The following is a 16,423-nucleotide window of genomic DNA, read 5'->3' on the forward strand; positions in this document are numbered from 1 at the left end:
ACCAGTAGCCTCAATGAATATATAAACACTTGTTTTAAGGTTTAAATACAGTAGTCAATGTTATTTACTGAATTTGATACTATACATATTGTTACTAATATATGAAATGGAGAAAAACGTTACCTTAAAAATACAAAATTTCCCAATTTATATACAGACCTTTTTAAATAGCTTAGAAAACAAATAATTTAGTATATCAAAGTGTTTTTGTACGGTTATTGGTAACAGGACAAATTCAAAAATTGTAAATTTAAAATTCCCTTGTTATTCATATAAAGAATATTGTAAAATGTTGTAGTTTGCTTGTTTATGGATATATTTTGATCAAACTTGGCAAATTTATTCAAACAATTACAAAACTATTTGGATCATGAACGGTACTCTAGTTTTCCCAAGGTAGGACACGTGAATTGGAATTTTTGCGTTACAGGCACAATGACAGTAAGAATCAAACAAACGTACAGATATATACACAAGACTCGTTTCGGCTATCTTATTATATACAACGTAGAAATAACCAAACACTTCATGAGTCTACGCAATGTACAGACAAAACAGTAAAGACTTTATAATCTTATAATTAACTATAGTGTTTCTGCCCATGCTTCGCAACTGGGTGAGAGTCTTTGGGTCTCTAATTCCACCGTAAAAAAATAGTATATTTCGTACCTAGGGCCTACAGTGAGGTTTTGCCGACTCGATATCGGGTTTTAAGTTCGGGACGAAGTAGAGAACGTGAAACGATCGAGAGCTGCAAACCCATTTTGGCTCGTGGTACGAGCGGTTTTTTTTACCCAAGTATGTTTTGCAATATAACGTCCCTCTTATTTATGTGAAATATTTTGAGGAATCAGCAAAATCAAAAATAACAATAAATAGTTGTCTAGGCAGCTGTGACAAAAAACAAGTCTATTGCAATGCCATGGATACAGCTTGTGCATTTAATATACATTAATGTTTTAAGTAAATAGGCGAACAAGTGATTTTGCGGCCCTAGGGATGTAAACCCCTGCTCGGTCCCCATATGACGATGACAGCTGGCATGGCCAGCAAAACGTAACTTTCAGCCACCAATATAAACCAGCTAAATGTATGTAAAACAGCTAAAAACATCATAGTGAGGTGAAAAATTCGTTACGCATACTTTTACATTACCATGAATTAATTATATGCATACAGAAAAAACGGAGTCATACTTATTGCGTATTTTAATGTAAACTAGTGGCTTGTAGGGACATAGTCCCTAAAAAGCTACGGAAAAGGAATTATTGTTGGAATATTTAAACAAACTCAGAATCAAATTATCTATATGTCAGGATAGGCCTAGATATCCCACTACAACATATCTTTTGTGCAAGAAAAACAAAACAGTTTGTTGTTTGTCTTTGTTTGCTTTTGTTGATAACGTTATGTTCAATAAAGAATTTGAATGATTCCTGAGTTTAACTGCTAAAGGCAGCAAACATGTTTATGAATAAATATTGGTTTATTAAGGTAGCTTTGGTTTTTTGGTTAATGCTGATAACAAGGCTTCCCCGATTGAAATACAGTATTGGAAATTGTCTTCGTCAAATAAGAAAAGGAAAAAAATGGTGTGTTGAGATACCCTACCCAGTTATTATTTCTAAGTCTATGCTCATTTTGTAAAGGTTTAACAAAATTATTCTTAAGTAAAGGCATCCCATTGACAGAACTTGGACCTAAATTTGTTTGTGATCAACATTAAAAAAACACTATTAGCCTAGTGTAAGTATGTGGTGTTAATCCTCCTAAAGGTGCGATTGATTTACATATTCTACCAAAAAAGGGCCTAGTCAACGTCTAATTACCAACTATTTTGCGGCTAGTTAGGGTTCCATTACCCAGTTATCAAAACTAATCACGACATAAATATTTTTGGTTCGTTTAAATACCTGTACGAACCTACTTCATCTCTATTCCCAAATTGTTTTCTAAGAGTAACCGTTGAGGTTATTCCACTTCATACAAAATATTGATTAAACACTACAATAAATCTCAAATATAAATGTTAGTAAATTAAAAAAAAATTTGAATAAATCTTTTACATATGTTTTGAAATAAAAACAAAGAAGATCTTCTTTTAATCTTGAATCGTTTCTTAAATCTTGAAAACAATTTATTTCAACTTTGACATAACTAAAAAGTCTTGATTATTAAAGGTAACGTTATCCCTTTATAGTTGGTTTTATATAGTATACATTACATTGCAGAATTGACTGGCAAATTAGTAATCCAAATGTAAGCTTACTTGCTAATGATAAAATCACGATCAGCTGGATTGAAGTAAACAAAAATCAGCAGTAAATGCCTTCTAATGCTATTCTTATGGAGAACATTGTACGTTATATCTAATTTTGTGTTAAGATTTTGGGAATTTCACTATTTTTCCCGCCGTCACGGGATAAAGACCTTTAATTTGAGCCCTCTCACGTCGTTCTACGACTTCCCAGTCGCCCACAATTTTGAGGCAAAGAATCGGCTTACGTAATTAATATATAGATTCCTATGTAACTGATAATTTACCCAGCACATTAAGGCCTTTATTCCAAGTATCTCAGTTCGTAAACCATACATACAATGTGACGATAAAATATCAAAAAAATAGCATGTAGTTTTATGTAATCCTCACGACATTTCATTTGGTCCATTGACTTTAAATCCAATAATTGTAAAAATTATTGGAGCTTTGAAAAAAACTTCATATAAAATCCTTACACCAATAAAAGACGACGTCATGAGCGCGGGAAATGAGCTACAGCGGCTAGAGCATAGCCACATGAATACAGAACGGAATGAAGGAACTAGAACGGAGAACTGCAACAGCGCACGCGAGAAGTAGGGGGGGCGCACACACCGCTCAAGCACTACAACGCATTAGTGGCATCCTGTCCACACACTGTTGATATATACCGATTTGTGGCATGGTGCCACAATTTAAAAACTGGAATGTTAGATGTTAAAATGGAGTGTTCATTAAAAATATCGATGCAGACATGTTTCTACCACCTTCCTTCATCCACTGGTGGCCGCAGGTTGAAAGATGCCACAATTAGGTGTTTGCGAGTATTCGGTAAAACCCCGTAGGTGTGTGTGTGTGTGTGTGTGTGTTTGTGTGTCCGTTAGCACGATAACTTGAGTAATTTTTGTCCGATTTTAATGTAATTTGGCTTGAAGGTGTAGGGCGGGATAAACTTGAATGAGTTCGTGGACCAGCATGATCGGACTATATATATCAGCCTCAAAAAAATGTTTTCTCATTTTTGACCCTCAAAACATAAAATTTCCCAATTTTTAAAAGTTAAAATTTAGTTATTTTAGTTTAAATTTAGACCTTTTTAAAGACCTTAAAAAACAAATAATGAAGTATATTGAAGTGCTTTTGTACGGTTATTGGTTACGGAGAAAATTCAATAAATTGTAAATTTAAAATTTCAATCTTATTCTTATGGAGAATAGGTTAACTGTCATAGCTTGCTTGTTTATGGATATATTTTGATCAAACTTGGCAAATTTTTTATTATATACTAAGATATTCATATTTTACTAAAAACGCACTTTACTACCCTCCCTGTAGCAGCAAACCTAGGTACATATTTAATTATATGTAATCTAATGTAATCTAATGTTACTTAAATTGATTTATTCGAAAATCCAATCAGGTAAAAGGAAATTCGCTTAGTCTGCAGGTTTGCTGCGGCAGGGGTATTTATGTTTAGAACTGCATGTTTTGATTTAATACTCTCTGGTGTGAGGATGTAAGATTTTGGAGTTAGGGGCTTATACCTGTAAACACGCAGCGGCCAATATTTAGTATGGCCATACTATATATCCATCCACTGCCTTGGGCTTGGTATTTGTGCATCGACTTGTCAATTTTTAGAAGATAATTTTCAATTTGATATTTAAAATCTCTTATCTCAATGGTTAGGATTGGCTTCTAAAATCTGCAATAAATTCTTTTTCATTAATTAATTTTACATTTTGATCAATTGTATATTTTATAAATTTTATTCATTTAACTTAAGTCCATTTTATTAGCAGAGGACAAGACTGAAGAGTATTTTTAAGTTCAGCTTTAATCGATTCACCAACAAATTAAATCATTGTATATCGACAATTGTTGCAAGAATTGATGTGTGTTGTAAAATACCCATAAGCATTTATTTTACAGAAATGACAAGTCTTGTGAGTTTGTAAGATATGAGATTTAAGAGCAATGTTACTATCACAGATTAAATCACTCAGTTTACACATTTTAACCTTCATTTGATGTATTAATGTGTAGTGTCGAATCAAGTTACTTTTATTGGAGAACAAAACGGATCAGTGTTGAGATGTCGGATCATTTTTACGAATGAGGTCTTGTGTTGGTGTCACCTCTATATAGACTTGCAAACTTTTTGGGAAATCCAAATAAATGTAAATAGAAATTTAGAAATTTTCAAACAAAAATCACGTATTTTTCGAAAAAAAAAATAACAGATAAAAATCGTAAAATGATATTTGGGAGGGGGAAGGTAGCCCCCTCTCATTTCAAGTTGACAGATCTCGAACATGAGCTACCACTGGAGACGAGAATCATGCCCGCGGCAATGCCGATATGGGTCAGGGCTTGCCCGAGTTCTCGTGCAAATCTCACGTGATTTTGAAAATATATATATGGGACTGGATGTGGATTAGAAAAGTATATGAGTTTGGACAGTAGTATGGGACATTTGTGTAGGGATATATGGGCAGGATTTTTTTAGTGGCTAAAAATTACCCACCATCTTACTCTTATGGGAAAAACGCCCCAAAGTGACGTCTCTTTCCTAGATTCTACCTACTTTACATAAACACCTGCATGGGTCAATAAATTAATGCTTTAGCTTTTTTGCTTGATTTTGAAAATATATAGGGGATGGGCGAGGATTGGAAATATTTAAAGGGTTTGACATTTATATAGGGATATGTAGGCAAAGATCAGCAAGTGGCTAAAAAATGATCCAAGCTTATTCTTATGGGGAAAAACGCCCCAAGTGCCGTCTCTTTCTCCTATTCTACCTACTGGTTTTAATTTAAAATGGTCTACTAATAGACTAATTTATAAGTGTCAATAAACTGAACAAGAACCTCACGTTTGAGAGGCGAGAGTGTTTTGTCGCCTGATGCAGATGCGATGCTGAGAAGCCTCGGACACAAACTGGGACAGCTGTTGCTCTGATGATGCTAACACCCAGTCCACCTCTGTCATTTCTAGCTCCACCAGCACCTAAACAGCAAAACATAAAGTGTCAACAAGTAATAAATTGGGAATATGAATCAATTTTAAAACACTTGAACCTTCTATCATACCAGAAAAAATAGATTAATGATCAGTTGAAAAGACTGTTGGGGATGAGCTATAGTTGTCCAAAAGTTTACTGTTGCCTGTTGGGATATTCCGTTTTACATCAATGACCCTATTCTAAGGTTACCTGGGCAAACATTCACTTTTATTTATCTGTTCTTGGGTCTGGGTGGTGATATAGACAATTATTGGACACTTCAATACTGATTTGAACACCCAGGACCTGCAGTTTCTCCCAATGAACATGATTTTGGTTTCCGTGATTGATTCTGTGATTGACTTCCCTCTCAATGGTCCTTATTCAATATGACTCAATGTACTATTTCAATGTTCCTTATTTGTAATTGTGTATGTGTGTTTATGTAAAAGCAATGCCCAACCCCCCCCCCCCCCACAGATTGATGTACCTAAACAACCAAATATCCAGTAACCAGTTATCACCAGACTGAGTAAAGTGTGTAACTTTGTGATAGTTGGAAACTGGACCCAGCTGTCCTTGATGATCATTGGTCCTGCCTAATGAAATAGCTGGTCTTAGTCAGTAACAAAGGCACACAGATAATCTCACTCCATTCTACACTCATTCTTTACTCATGTTTGGGTTTAAATACGCACTTAGGTGGCATCCCCATCTCAATTGATATGACATTGGTTTCAGAAAATAAAAACGTTTGGTCCTTCCTTATTAACTAGAGATCAGCTAATGACACGGTCTTGAGAAAAAATATTCTTTCAAGGTCTCAACCTTGTCCTTTCTTTTTGTGTCATTTAAACTCCATTTTTTAAAGAGACTAATAAACGTATATCTAGGACACAGAAAAATTACTTCCAGCCAAGGATTGTCCCTCACAAGGGTTGATGCTTGCTCCAATATGAAATGAAATGAAATGAAATGAAATGAAATTTTCCTTTAAGCATTGTACAAAATGCAATCGGCATCGTAAAAAAAATACAATTGTCAATATATACAATCATTATGCAAAACTTAACCTAAGAAAACCAAGCAAACACAGCACGCAAAATAGGCTTATACTCACATTTGCTCGAATGTCAGGTAGCTCAAGAATCTGACTCTTTGAAAAGAAAAAGTACAGAAAAAATACAGTTTGCATCTTAACAAAGCACACCATGCAGACATATATCTGTATGGGAGGCCAAGGCAAGGAGTTTCCTTGGATAACACAGTATCGCAGTAGGATTAAATGCTTTAAGTACCATACGAGCTATACATCTTTAATTTTAACTAAATAAGACATCCAGTATCCTTACCTTCACCCCCAGCTGTGAGAGCAGAGCAACATTCCAGGAGTCTGCCAAAGTTGTTACTGGAGTGTTCAGTGGTTCCAGCAGAGGAATGAGAGTTTTAGCAATGTCTTGTACTGTTAAACATCCTGTAGAAAAACACATGTATAGTCAATTCAGGAACCAAAACATCCCAAGAGCTAGCTTATCCTTTAAATTTCCCACCATCCTCCTCATCACCCCTTATATAACTATTTAAACTATAGTAGAGGTCGTCCAGTGGTCTGGGTGGTGGTTTGGAAACCCCCTAATATGGCACTAATTATTTTTTAAAATTTTATATCCATTTTTGTGATTATTTTTTAGCTCATTAGCGAATTTCCCTATAGGAAAGTAGCTATTCCCGTAGGTGGCAAGGTGAGATCTGGAGCCGGGAACGATTTACTTTTTTATTTTGATGCTCTGAAAGGGCCCAAAATACTATTTGTTCAAATTGTTATATATGTGTACTAGCTGAACCTGGCAGACGTTGTCAAGCCTTTGACTATTAAATAATTTTCTCAGCATTAAACTGATGATTTTTATTTATTTATTTAGAACCAATAAATGTTAAAGAAAATTGTACGAAGTAATAAAACACATGTTGAACATAGGATAACTACTTTTTTAAATCAGCTCAACTTAAGTGGATAAACAACATTTTTCGTCTTCTTGTTTGGTGTGTATATATGTAGGTTTGCTGGCGACCCCACTCTCGAACAACCGACGTAAAGTGGAACAACTATGTGAAAAACATGGATTTGATAAGTTTAGCCCTGCAACACGCAGTGACTGCCCTTGGGCTTTATTTACCGTAATTGCATAAGTCAAACGCACTGGAAATTTAAGCCTTTTGAAGCTGAACGGCATGTCAGAGGGAAACATCGGAATCCGTGGTATCAACAAATCCTCTCCTTTGCATTTACCACATAATATACTTTCTTCGATTCGATTCGGCATTAATTTTTTTTTACAGAGAGTCTGGTCCCTTTGTATAATTTTGGAATGTTCAAATTTCGAAGGAGCAATATTAGCGAACCAACTTTCAAAGACAATACGTGTGGTGGCATTCCAGAAGGCTCTAATGAATTGAGAAATCCTACAGGAACAGCTTGATCTTCTTCAAAATTTGTGTCAATTGATTTATAATCTGTTATAACACCATGAATTTTCAATTGAAGCTTCAAATTATTTACAATTTTATTTACATCGTCATTCTTTGGAGCTGGGATATCTCTCTCGCTGAGCCAATCACGATTTTTGAAGTTTGTGGCTATGTCTGGAAAAACATTTTTTTTCAAGATCCTCTATTGATTTCTGAAGTTGGCAAACATTTGGGGGGAAAGTTACTTCTTGTGTCAATGCATATACTTGAAATTTCCCGTTACCTAGATATAAAAGCTGTTTAGCAAAATCATCCCGCCGAATCAACTTTAAGCAAGTGAAGGCGCATATCGGCCAAGAGTGTTATTTTCTTCACATACCTCCATAAGACAGATCTTGTGTTTCGGCCTCCCTCGACGCGGTAGCTCGCGCTCGCAAGTTTTCCATACGTGACTCTCGTTCTTCTTGTGCTTCTGCTTCTCTTGAGGTGGAAGCTCGCGCTCGCTGTACTTCTAACCGTGCCACTCTTTCTGCTGGTGTTTCGACAGCCCTAGTGGTGGAAACTCGCCATGCATTTCTGATGGCTCTCCCAATATTATCTTTTTTGGTGGCATGTCATTTAATCCATTCAGTAAAGGAAAATCACTACTGAGTTTTGAAAGAAAACACTTTGTATTTTAAACTATTTACGATATGTTTGAAAATGTCTTTCATAAAAATGTGCAATTGATTTCCACAGCTGTTCCCTTTTGTGTTTACAATATCCTCCTTCCATAAGCTAGATTTTGCACATCTACAGGAAAATATCTTTCAACAGTATGCGTATATTTTCCCTGCGATGCACACGAGCTGAGAAAAAGGTTTTAAACAAACATGTTTGCCTATTAATATATAGATACAGATCTTGTGAATTTAATAGTATAATATCGATATATTTGTGAGACGTTTTTCTAGGGTAAATATTTCCAACTTTCTTAATGTTTTAAAATCAGAGGATTGGTCTTACTTCTTTCTGCATGTATATTTAACATGAGATGTAAATATTCTTCATAAGAGTTTTCTACATATTTCCAAACTACATTTTGATGCTTGTTTTCGATTAGTTAAGTCTAGAGATAGTGTAAGTCAGAATAGAGATAAAGGTTGGTTAACAAGTGGGATAAAAAAATCTAGTTAACGCAAACGAGAACTGTATGATCTTAGGAAACACTCTTCAAGTACTCCTTTCAAGAGCGTTTGACTGTGTAAACTACGATATCTTGATCCGTAAGTTGCAGCACTATGATATATCGGGCAGGACTATTAAATTGTTGGTTTCATTTCTATCTAATAGAAAACAGTGTTTAAGGCTGCAGTCATTGGTGCTTAAGTCTTATTGTGGATTCATAACAAAGGGTGTTCCTCAAGGGTCTATTCTTGGGCCCTTGCTCTTTTTGAATTATGTAAATGACTTGCCTATTGCCTTAGATTCAAAATTAGTAATTTTTGCTGACGACACTTCTGCCATATTTACCCATCCTGAAAAATCAAGGTTTCCACAACTGATCAAACAAGAATTCTATAAGCTAGAAAGTTGGTTTCAAGCTAATGTGCTATTATTGAATCAGTCTAAGTCAATTTTAATCAACCTTAAAAAATACCTCAATAAAGATTTTCTATGTGACAATGCAGGTTTTCCGAATGTACACATTTTTTTGGAATAACTTTAGACAGTAAATTAACCTGGAAAACTCACATTGCAGAAGTTATAAAAAGTTGAACAAATCATATTTTTCAATTCTTATTCTATCCAGATCAGTAGATGAGATGTCTCTTACTCTTTTGATGGTGTACTATGGATATGTATATCCTGTTCTTAACTACATATATAATTATTTTTTGGGGCAGTTCTGACCAAAAGGAAAAAGGTAATTAAATTGAAAAACGAATCATTGGAATAATTATTTATTCTCTCAAAGCTAGAGATTCATGTGAAGATTTAAAATTAATAAACTTCTTACTTTTCTTAGCCTGCACATCTATAGTTTACTAATATTTATGAAACAAAATATCTCTAAATTTTCTGTTAGTTCAGACAACCACAATTATGACACCAGACACAAAGACTGCCTTACTATTCCAAACAAAAATTTTCTACTTTTGAATTTTCTCCCCACTACTCTGGTATTAATAATAACCTGCCTGATTCTATTAAGTCTGCACCTTCCCTCAGGTCATTAAAAATAAATAGCCTAATCCAGGACCACTTTTATAAATGAGCCCATGGGAGCAAGGGTTTGGGTTTGTTGATGGCGCAATGAAGAGAAACATTCCTCCACAAGGAAGGTAGAGAGTAGCGCAACTATTCTTCCGGCCCATAGTGCATCACATGCAAACCGCTTGCCTAAACTATAATAATGTCTTGGCATTATTATAGTTCAAGTAGTAAGATTATACCAAATCTTGGCGGACCTTATGTTTTTTGTTGTAAGGTTTTTTTATTACTCGCTCATTTCATCGGCCAATCTGTGCTTCATGTATTAGAATGGAAGCGCGCACACATGCGATTGAAAATTGCGCCGATTTTAAAATCTGCAAAATGCTGTAGATTCGTGGGCGAGGCGATTGTCGGCCGGCAATCTGTAACGTACAGGTGCGCACACGGTCGACTAAAAAATCGGCCAGTCGCCGATATTCTATTGTATTTAAATAACTATAAGATCTTTTACAACCATTAAAACATGTTTACTCAAACATTTGTCAATTTTATTTCCGAGTTTGCCCCTATTCAATCAAAACTGGATTAGCATATATTATTAACAGAATTTTTGTTGTAAAAAGATTGTAAAAAAATCCGTTGTCCAACTAATAGCAACAGTTTATCAAAACTTTCAACAGACATTCTATAGTACTAGAGAACCCGTGCGACCTTTTTTTACTTGAAATTACTGGATTGTGTTGGTGAATTCAGTCAAAAAACTTTGTATAAGTTTGTCCGAGGAACTGGAATCATAACCTAGAAGTAAACAATCCACTTGCGTTTTTTCTCAATTGAAGTAGAGCGAGTAATACAAAATCTTACAATAAAAGCATAAGGTCCGCCAAGATTTGGTATAATCTTACTACTTGAACTATAATAATGCCAAGACATTATTATAGTAATACTAAATGTTTTGAAATATCTCTATCTCGATCTGTCAGAGTGTCAGAAGTAAACATTTTTTTGAATGCATTCATTTGATCTGACATTAGGCAAGTTTACTTTACCACAGTGACAACACTATGTACTTCGTTTATTTTTTCACTTCCAAAGTAAGTTGCATAGCAGACATGGCAAATATTATTCATCTCACTAATAAGTGAATGTGTATCTGGATGGGTATCTGTTAGACCAGGCCTCTCTTTTTCTACTCTCCTCATACACATAAGATATCTTATTAGGCCTATTAATTGTCTTCTCCCGTTTTTAAAATAATAAACGCTTCTTGTAAAAATAAAATATTTTATCATTTTTAGACGCCAGCCTTATTTTTTGTGTTTTCTAAAAATGTTTCCCGACTTAAAGCTGTTACCAGTAAACATTTCTTGCATGTATTTATTTGATCTGACATTAGGTATGTTTACTTAACCACTGTGAAAACATGATGTGTATATTCCTCATGGTTTTTTTACTTCCAAAATAAGTTGCATAGCTAACTGGCAGACATTATTCATCTCCCCAAGTGATTGTGTACCTGGATTCCTTACCGTAAGACCAGGCCTCTCTTCTACTCTTCTCATAGTATAAGATTTCCTATTAATTTTCTCATTCCTCCTGTTTTCAATATTTCTCCTTTATACTCAAGACATTTTCTGTTCTTCCAACAAAACTGATTAACTGTTTGGATTTGTATATAACCATTGACTATTGGATAGGCCTACTGTATCAATATTGGATGTTATATCAATAGTCAAAGGTATAACCTCCTATACAGGGTGAGTTTTAATTGTCCCCCCCCAACTTTTTTCTACATTTTTTCAAATATCAATCCCAGACCACTTCCAAACATTGTTGGGTAGTAAGTACTTCATTTTGACAAGGTGGTCATTTCCAGCCCCCATCTTGGATCCGCCATATTGGATGCACATTTTTTTTTTCAAATGTAAAGGTGGGGTTGTGACCCATTATTCCGAACTACATTTTTACCCTGATTACAATGCCGCAAACCGTTAAAAAAAATCTTTATTCATTATAAAGTTATGAGGGCTTTTTAAAACTTTATTTTTAGCCCATTTTAACATTGTGCATGTACAAACAAAGACCGTAATCTCAAAATAGTGCTAGATAAAGATAAGTATACACTACCAGTAATTGTCGACCTGTTTTCACTTGGTTATGACTGATGTATTTTTTTCGGCCGCCATCTTGGATCCGCCATTTTGAAATGTGATAAATTATTTTAAATATGAAGGGGGTGTTGTGACCCATCATTTCGAACTACTTTTTTAAGCAGAACTTAATTCCATGATCTGTTTTTCATTTTCATTTTTTTATTTTGAAATATTGTCATTTTTAACAACAAAATTGCAATATTTCATAAATAAAACTTGATAACAAAAAATAGATTGCGGCATTGAGTTTAGCTTAAAAAAGTAGTTCAAAATGATAGGTCACAACACCCTCTTCATATTTAAAATAATTTATCACATTTCAAAATGGTGGATCCAAGATGGCGGCCGAAAAAAATACATCAGTCATAACCAAGTGAAAATAGGTCGACAATTACTGGTAGTGTATACTTATCTTTATCTAGCACTATTTTGAGATTACGGTCTTTGTTTGTACATGCACAATGTTAAAATGGGCTAAAAATAAAGTTTTAAAAAGCCCTCATAACTTTATAATGAATAAAGATTTTTAAAAACGGTTTGCGGCATTGTAATCAAGGTAAAAATGTAGTTCGAAATAATGGGTCACAACCCCACCTTTACATTTGAAAAAAAAATTTGCATCCAATATGGCGGATCCAAGATGGCGGCCGGAAATGACCACCTTGTCAAAATGAAGTACTTACTACCCAACAATGTTTGGAAGTGGTCTGGGATTGATATTTGAAAAAATGTAGAAAAAAGTTAGGGGGGGGACAATTAAAACTCACCCTGTATATGAAAAACATCAATATTTACTCCCAAAAAGCTGGTGAGTTATTTTTATATACAGCTGTTTTTTGTTTTTAAATTTGTTCAATGTAATTCTTATGGGGAAAATGTGACCTTAGAGAGCGTCTCGTGCCCTTAAGGGTAAGAGTTTTTAAATTCTAAAACCTTAATGCAAAACTACGAATTGAGACGAATTATTTGACACCTCAAACGTTAAAATCGGTCGAAAAATAACGGAGGATTTTGTTCACAAAAACAGCCATCACGTATTTAATATAAGAGATATAGAAGATTTAAAGAACTTTTTACTGTCATCACGTAAGCAGCACAAAACACAAACAGCTACAGTTTACAAACCTGACCATTTAAAAGTCTCTTACTTACTATCGGATGAACCCAATGTTTACGTTGTCTTCTTTTTTTCTTTGATCTAATTAGAAGACCACAAACACAGATTAATTCAAGTCCATTAAGCTTAACACACTCTAAAAAATCCATTTCTCGACTAAAGAATCGCCACGTGTGCGCCTAGACATAAATCAAGGGCGATTTATTTTTGGCTGATTTTTAAATCGGCCGATCAGGCTTTACGAACCTATTAAAACTACATACTGGTTATTAATATTTTACGCAATTAAGAATCATCCACTAACAACTCTCCCCCAATATTTATATCTTCCAATACTTCTGCTAATAAGCCACCACACAACCAGGGGGGGCTGGAGAGTAATGCTATACATCACAAAAGCATACACACTTTACACTTTTACTTTCTCTTAGAGAATGAGTTGAACACTTGGCGTTACCATTAACATTAACTTAGTATTTTCTTTTAGAACAAAAATCAGGTAATAATTTTTTTAATGTTTACCAATAGTATAATTTTCTATTACAAAGTAAAAATTACCACATACCTAAGGATATAGCTTTCAGACAGTCAGCTTGTACCAGTGCATTTATGACAGCTTTGTAAGCAATATCAGTTGAAGAACACGTGTCATAAACCGAGAGACCTGTTAGGATTGTTAAATGTTAACTAACATGTGGTAAATTAACATTTTTATTCAAATTAGCATAATAAAATTAATATCTAAATGAGACAACTATAACCCAAATACATTCTCTTGACAGTTAATGAATCAATATTTCTCAAGAAATTAAATAATCATCTCAGTAATTATAATTATGAGTAAATTTTCCAAAGAAAAGACTATAGTAGTTTTACATTGGATGACATGAAACTGATGATTAATACGAAACTAGTGCCAAATTCAACTATGTAACGGTAGCATTAAACTGTAAAAGTATTACATTATTATGTATATTATTTTGCCTCTTGGGCAGTACTAATGTAAACATGATAATGTTTATGCTCTAATTATTGTTGGGTTCAACCAATTTTAACCATAGAAAGTTTATAGGTTTAATATAAATGGTTTATATTATCTGTCCGTCAGTGATTCTATTGTCGTCTTTGGCGACCGGTTTCGTGATTAAAATCCCATCATCAGGCAGGTAAAAATGCCATTTCACTCAAACTTGGGTCGTCGGTAAACACAAAAACTAGCACATAAAACATTAAACACGAAAACACGGATGGACATTGTACAAAATATATTTGTAACTGGCCAGTACAGTAATAGGATCACTGACGGACAGGTAATATAAACCATTGATTTCAATAAGTGATCCTGGGCCACTTAGCATAACGATATTTTTTATTTTTTAAGTATCTTTAAGGACTCAGTTGCCACTTGCGATAGAACAATATACAACAAATAATTATGCTGTTTAAAGGCAGGACGGTGTTAAATAGTGACAAGGCTACGGTTTAGACTAAACAAACTCCATTATATATAGTATAGTTATGTACACAACAATATAAATGCAGTTAGATTTTTATAACACGAACCATAAACATGCATGTAGAGTTTGAGTGTCAATAAATCACGTTAGGAATAAGACTGACCTATAGATATCCCAGGAATGTAGTCAATGTTCCGGAGAGTGTGTATGATGAAGGCAGCAGTAGCCAGTTGATGTTGACCCTCAGTCTCTGGACTGCTGCAGTTCACTCCTGAGTGAGCCGAGAACAAACCTACAACAGATGCATAACAACATTGGTTAAACTGTGTTATTGAAAAATACATGGTGGTCATATATTATTGGACGGATTGTAAAATTAAATAAATAAATCACAAAGCAACTTAGATGCATGGGAATTGTGTTGTGGCATAGTCAGCAGGCCAACAATGGACCTTTCTCCACCCATTATGACCAGTTTAGTGTGTGACATTTGACGATTCAAACACTAAACTGACCCAAGTATCTAAATGAATAGTGCCCAAGAAAAAGTTAAGTGTGTTCTTTAGTTTCATGAAAGCAGGTCTGCAATACCAGTTCGAAGAAGCCTTCGTTTAGGTTTAGAGTATGGCCGTGATTCTCCGAGTATAATTTTATAGTAACAATACTATAAAATGGTGGTACACTTTAATGGGATCTGGGGGGGGGGGGGCAAGAGGGCACTTGCCACCCCCTCCCCCCAAATATTCTACTGGTACATTTTTATTCCTCCGTTTCCTATAACAAAGTTAGTGTATCCAATAAATAATTTTAGTCTAGCTCTCCTGGAAACATGTACAAGTTGACATCATGGTGTCTAAAAGAATATTTTACAATCAATGTTGCATGTGCAATGAATCTGATAAATATTTAGTATGTTGTAGTCCTTTAAATTGTGAACAAAATGGTAGAACTCCCATAAAATGTGAACAAAATGGTAGAACTCCCAGTCCTGTATAAATAAAGGTTCAAAAGTTATTGTAACTTATGTTATTTTCCCATAAAAAATAAGAAAAATAAGATTTCGAAAAAAAAGTCGGTTTTGATTGAAACTAGTATGTGATGATCCTTATAATTCGTATTAATATAGTTCTACCCAAGGCGCATAAAAGAAGGTGTGTGTATATTGACGTCACGTGCGAGCTGAACATGTTTTATTTTACCAAATCATATGTTTTCTTGTAATTTCCCAAAGACTTTCGAATTACAATAATTACGAATTAGCATTGAATATATAACACTATTTAGCGTTTTATATCCAATATAGTGTTGTATTCAGTTTTGAATATAGTCATAGTGCTATACAGTATATTCAATGGCGGTAGTATATCATTTTGATAGCGAGTACCTATTAATCGACGAACAGTAAAGCAGTAAATACTGTAACTGTGGCTGCCTAACAGGCAATATATTTTTAGGTGACCATATACAAATAATTTTAATTGTAATACCTTTTTTGCAGCTCCTAATTATGTTTTATATAATTTAGGTAGCCTTAGTGGAAAATAACTAGTTAGAAATAAATTTACAGATTGCACTTACAACACGAAATGTATTTAACAAAATCAGCGCAAAACAACATTGCCTAATTATACTGTAACTTAAGTTGTAGAGATTTTATTACACTTAAATGAAATACCCAAGCACTAAACTAATAAACCCGTAGGGGAACCCCTCGAACTATGGGTTTTCTTAATAACTTCAAAAATTTACTAGACGCTTACCAAA

At 34.3% G+C, this 16,423-nt stretch overlaps 1 protein-coding gene across 1 annotated transcript in view; it reads right to left on the minus strand.

The window, feature by feature from the left end:
• Positions 1–16,423, minus strand: part of LOC128984922 (uncharacterized) — a 69,598-nt gene that overhangs the window by 38,681 nt on the left and 14,494 nt on the right. Inside the window, exons 3-6 of the mRNA XM_054404295.1 lie at positions 14,823–14,951; positions 13,768–13,866; positions 6,620–6,741; positions 5,139–5,272 (exon numbers count right to left, since the gene is read on the minus strand). Coding sequence (XP_054260270.1) covers positions 5,139–5,272; positions 6,620–6,741; positions 13,768–13,866; positions 14,823–14,951 — 484 coding nt within the window. The remainder of the gene's footprint in view (positions 1–5,138; positions 5,273–6,619; positions 6,742–13,767; positions 13,867–14,822; positions 14,952–16,423) is intronic.

This window comes from Macrosteles quadrilineatus, unplaced genomic scaffold (assembly GCF_028750875.1).
Source record: "Macrosteles quadrilineatus isolate MER2022 unplaced genomic scaffold, UCM_ALF_1.0 Scaffold_1__1_contigs__length_201487025, whole genome shotgun sequence".
Classification (NCBI taxonomy): Eukaryota; Metazoa; Arthropoda; class Insecta; order Hemiptera; family Cicadellidae; genus Macrosteles; species Macrosteles quadrilineatus.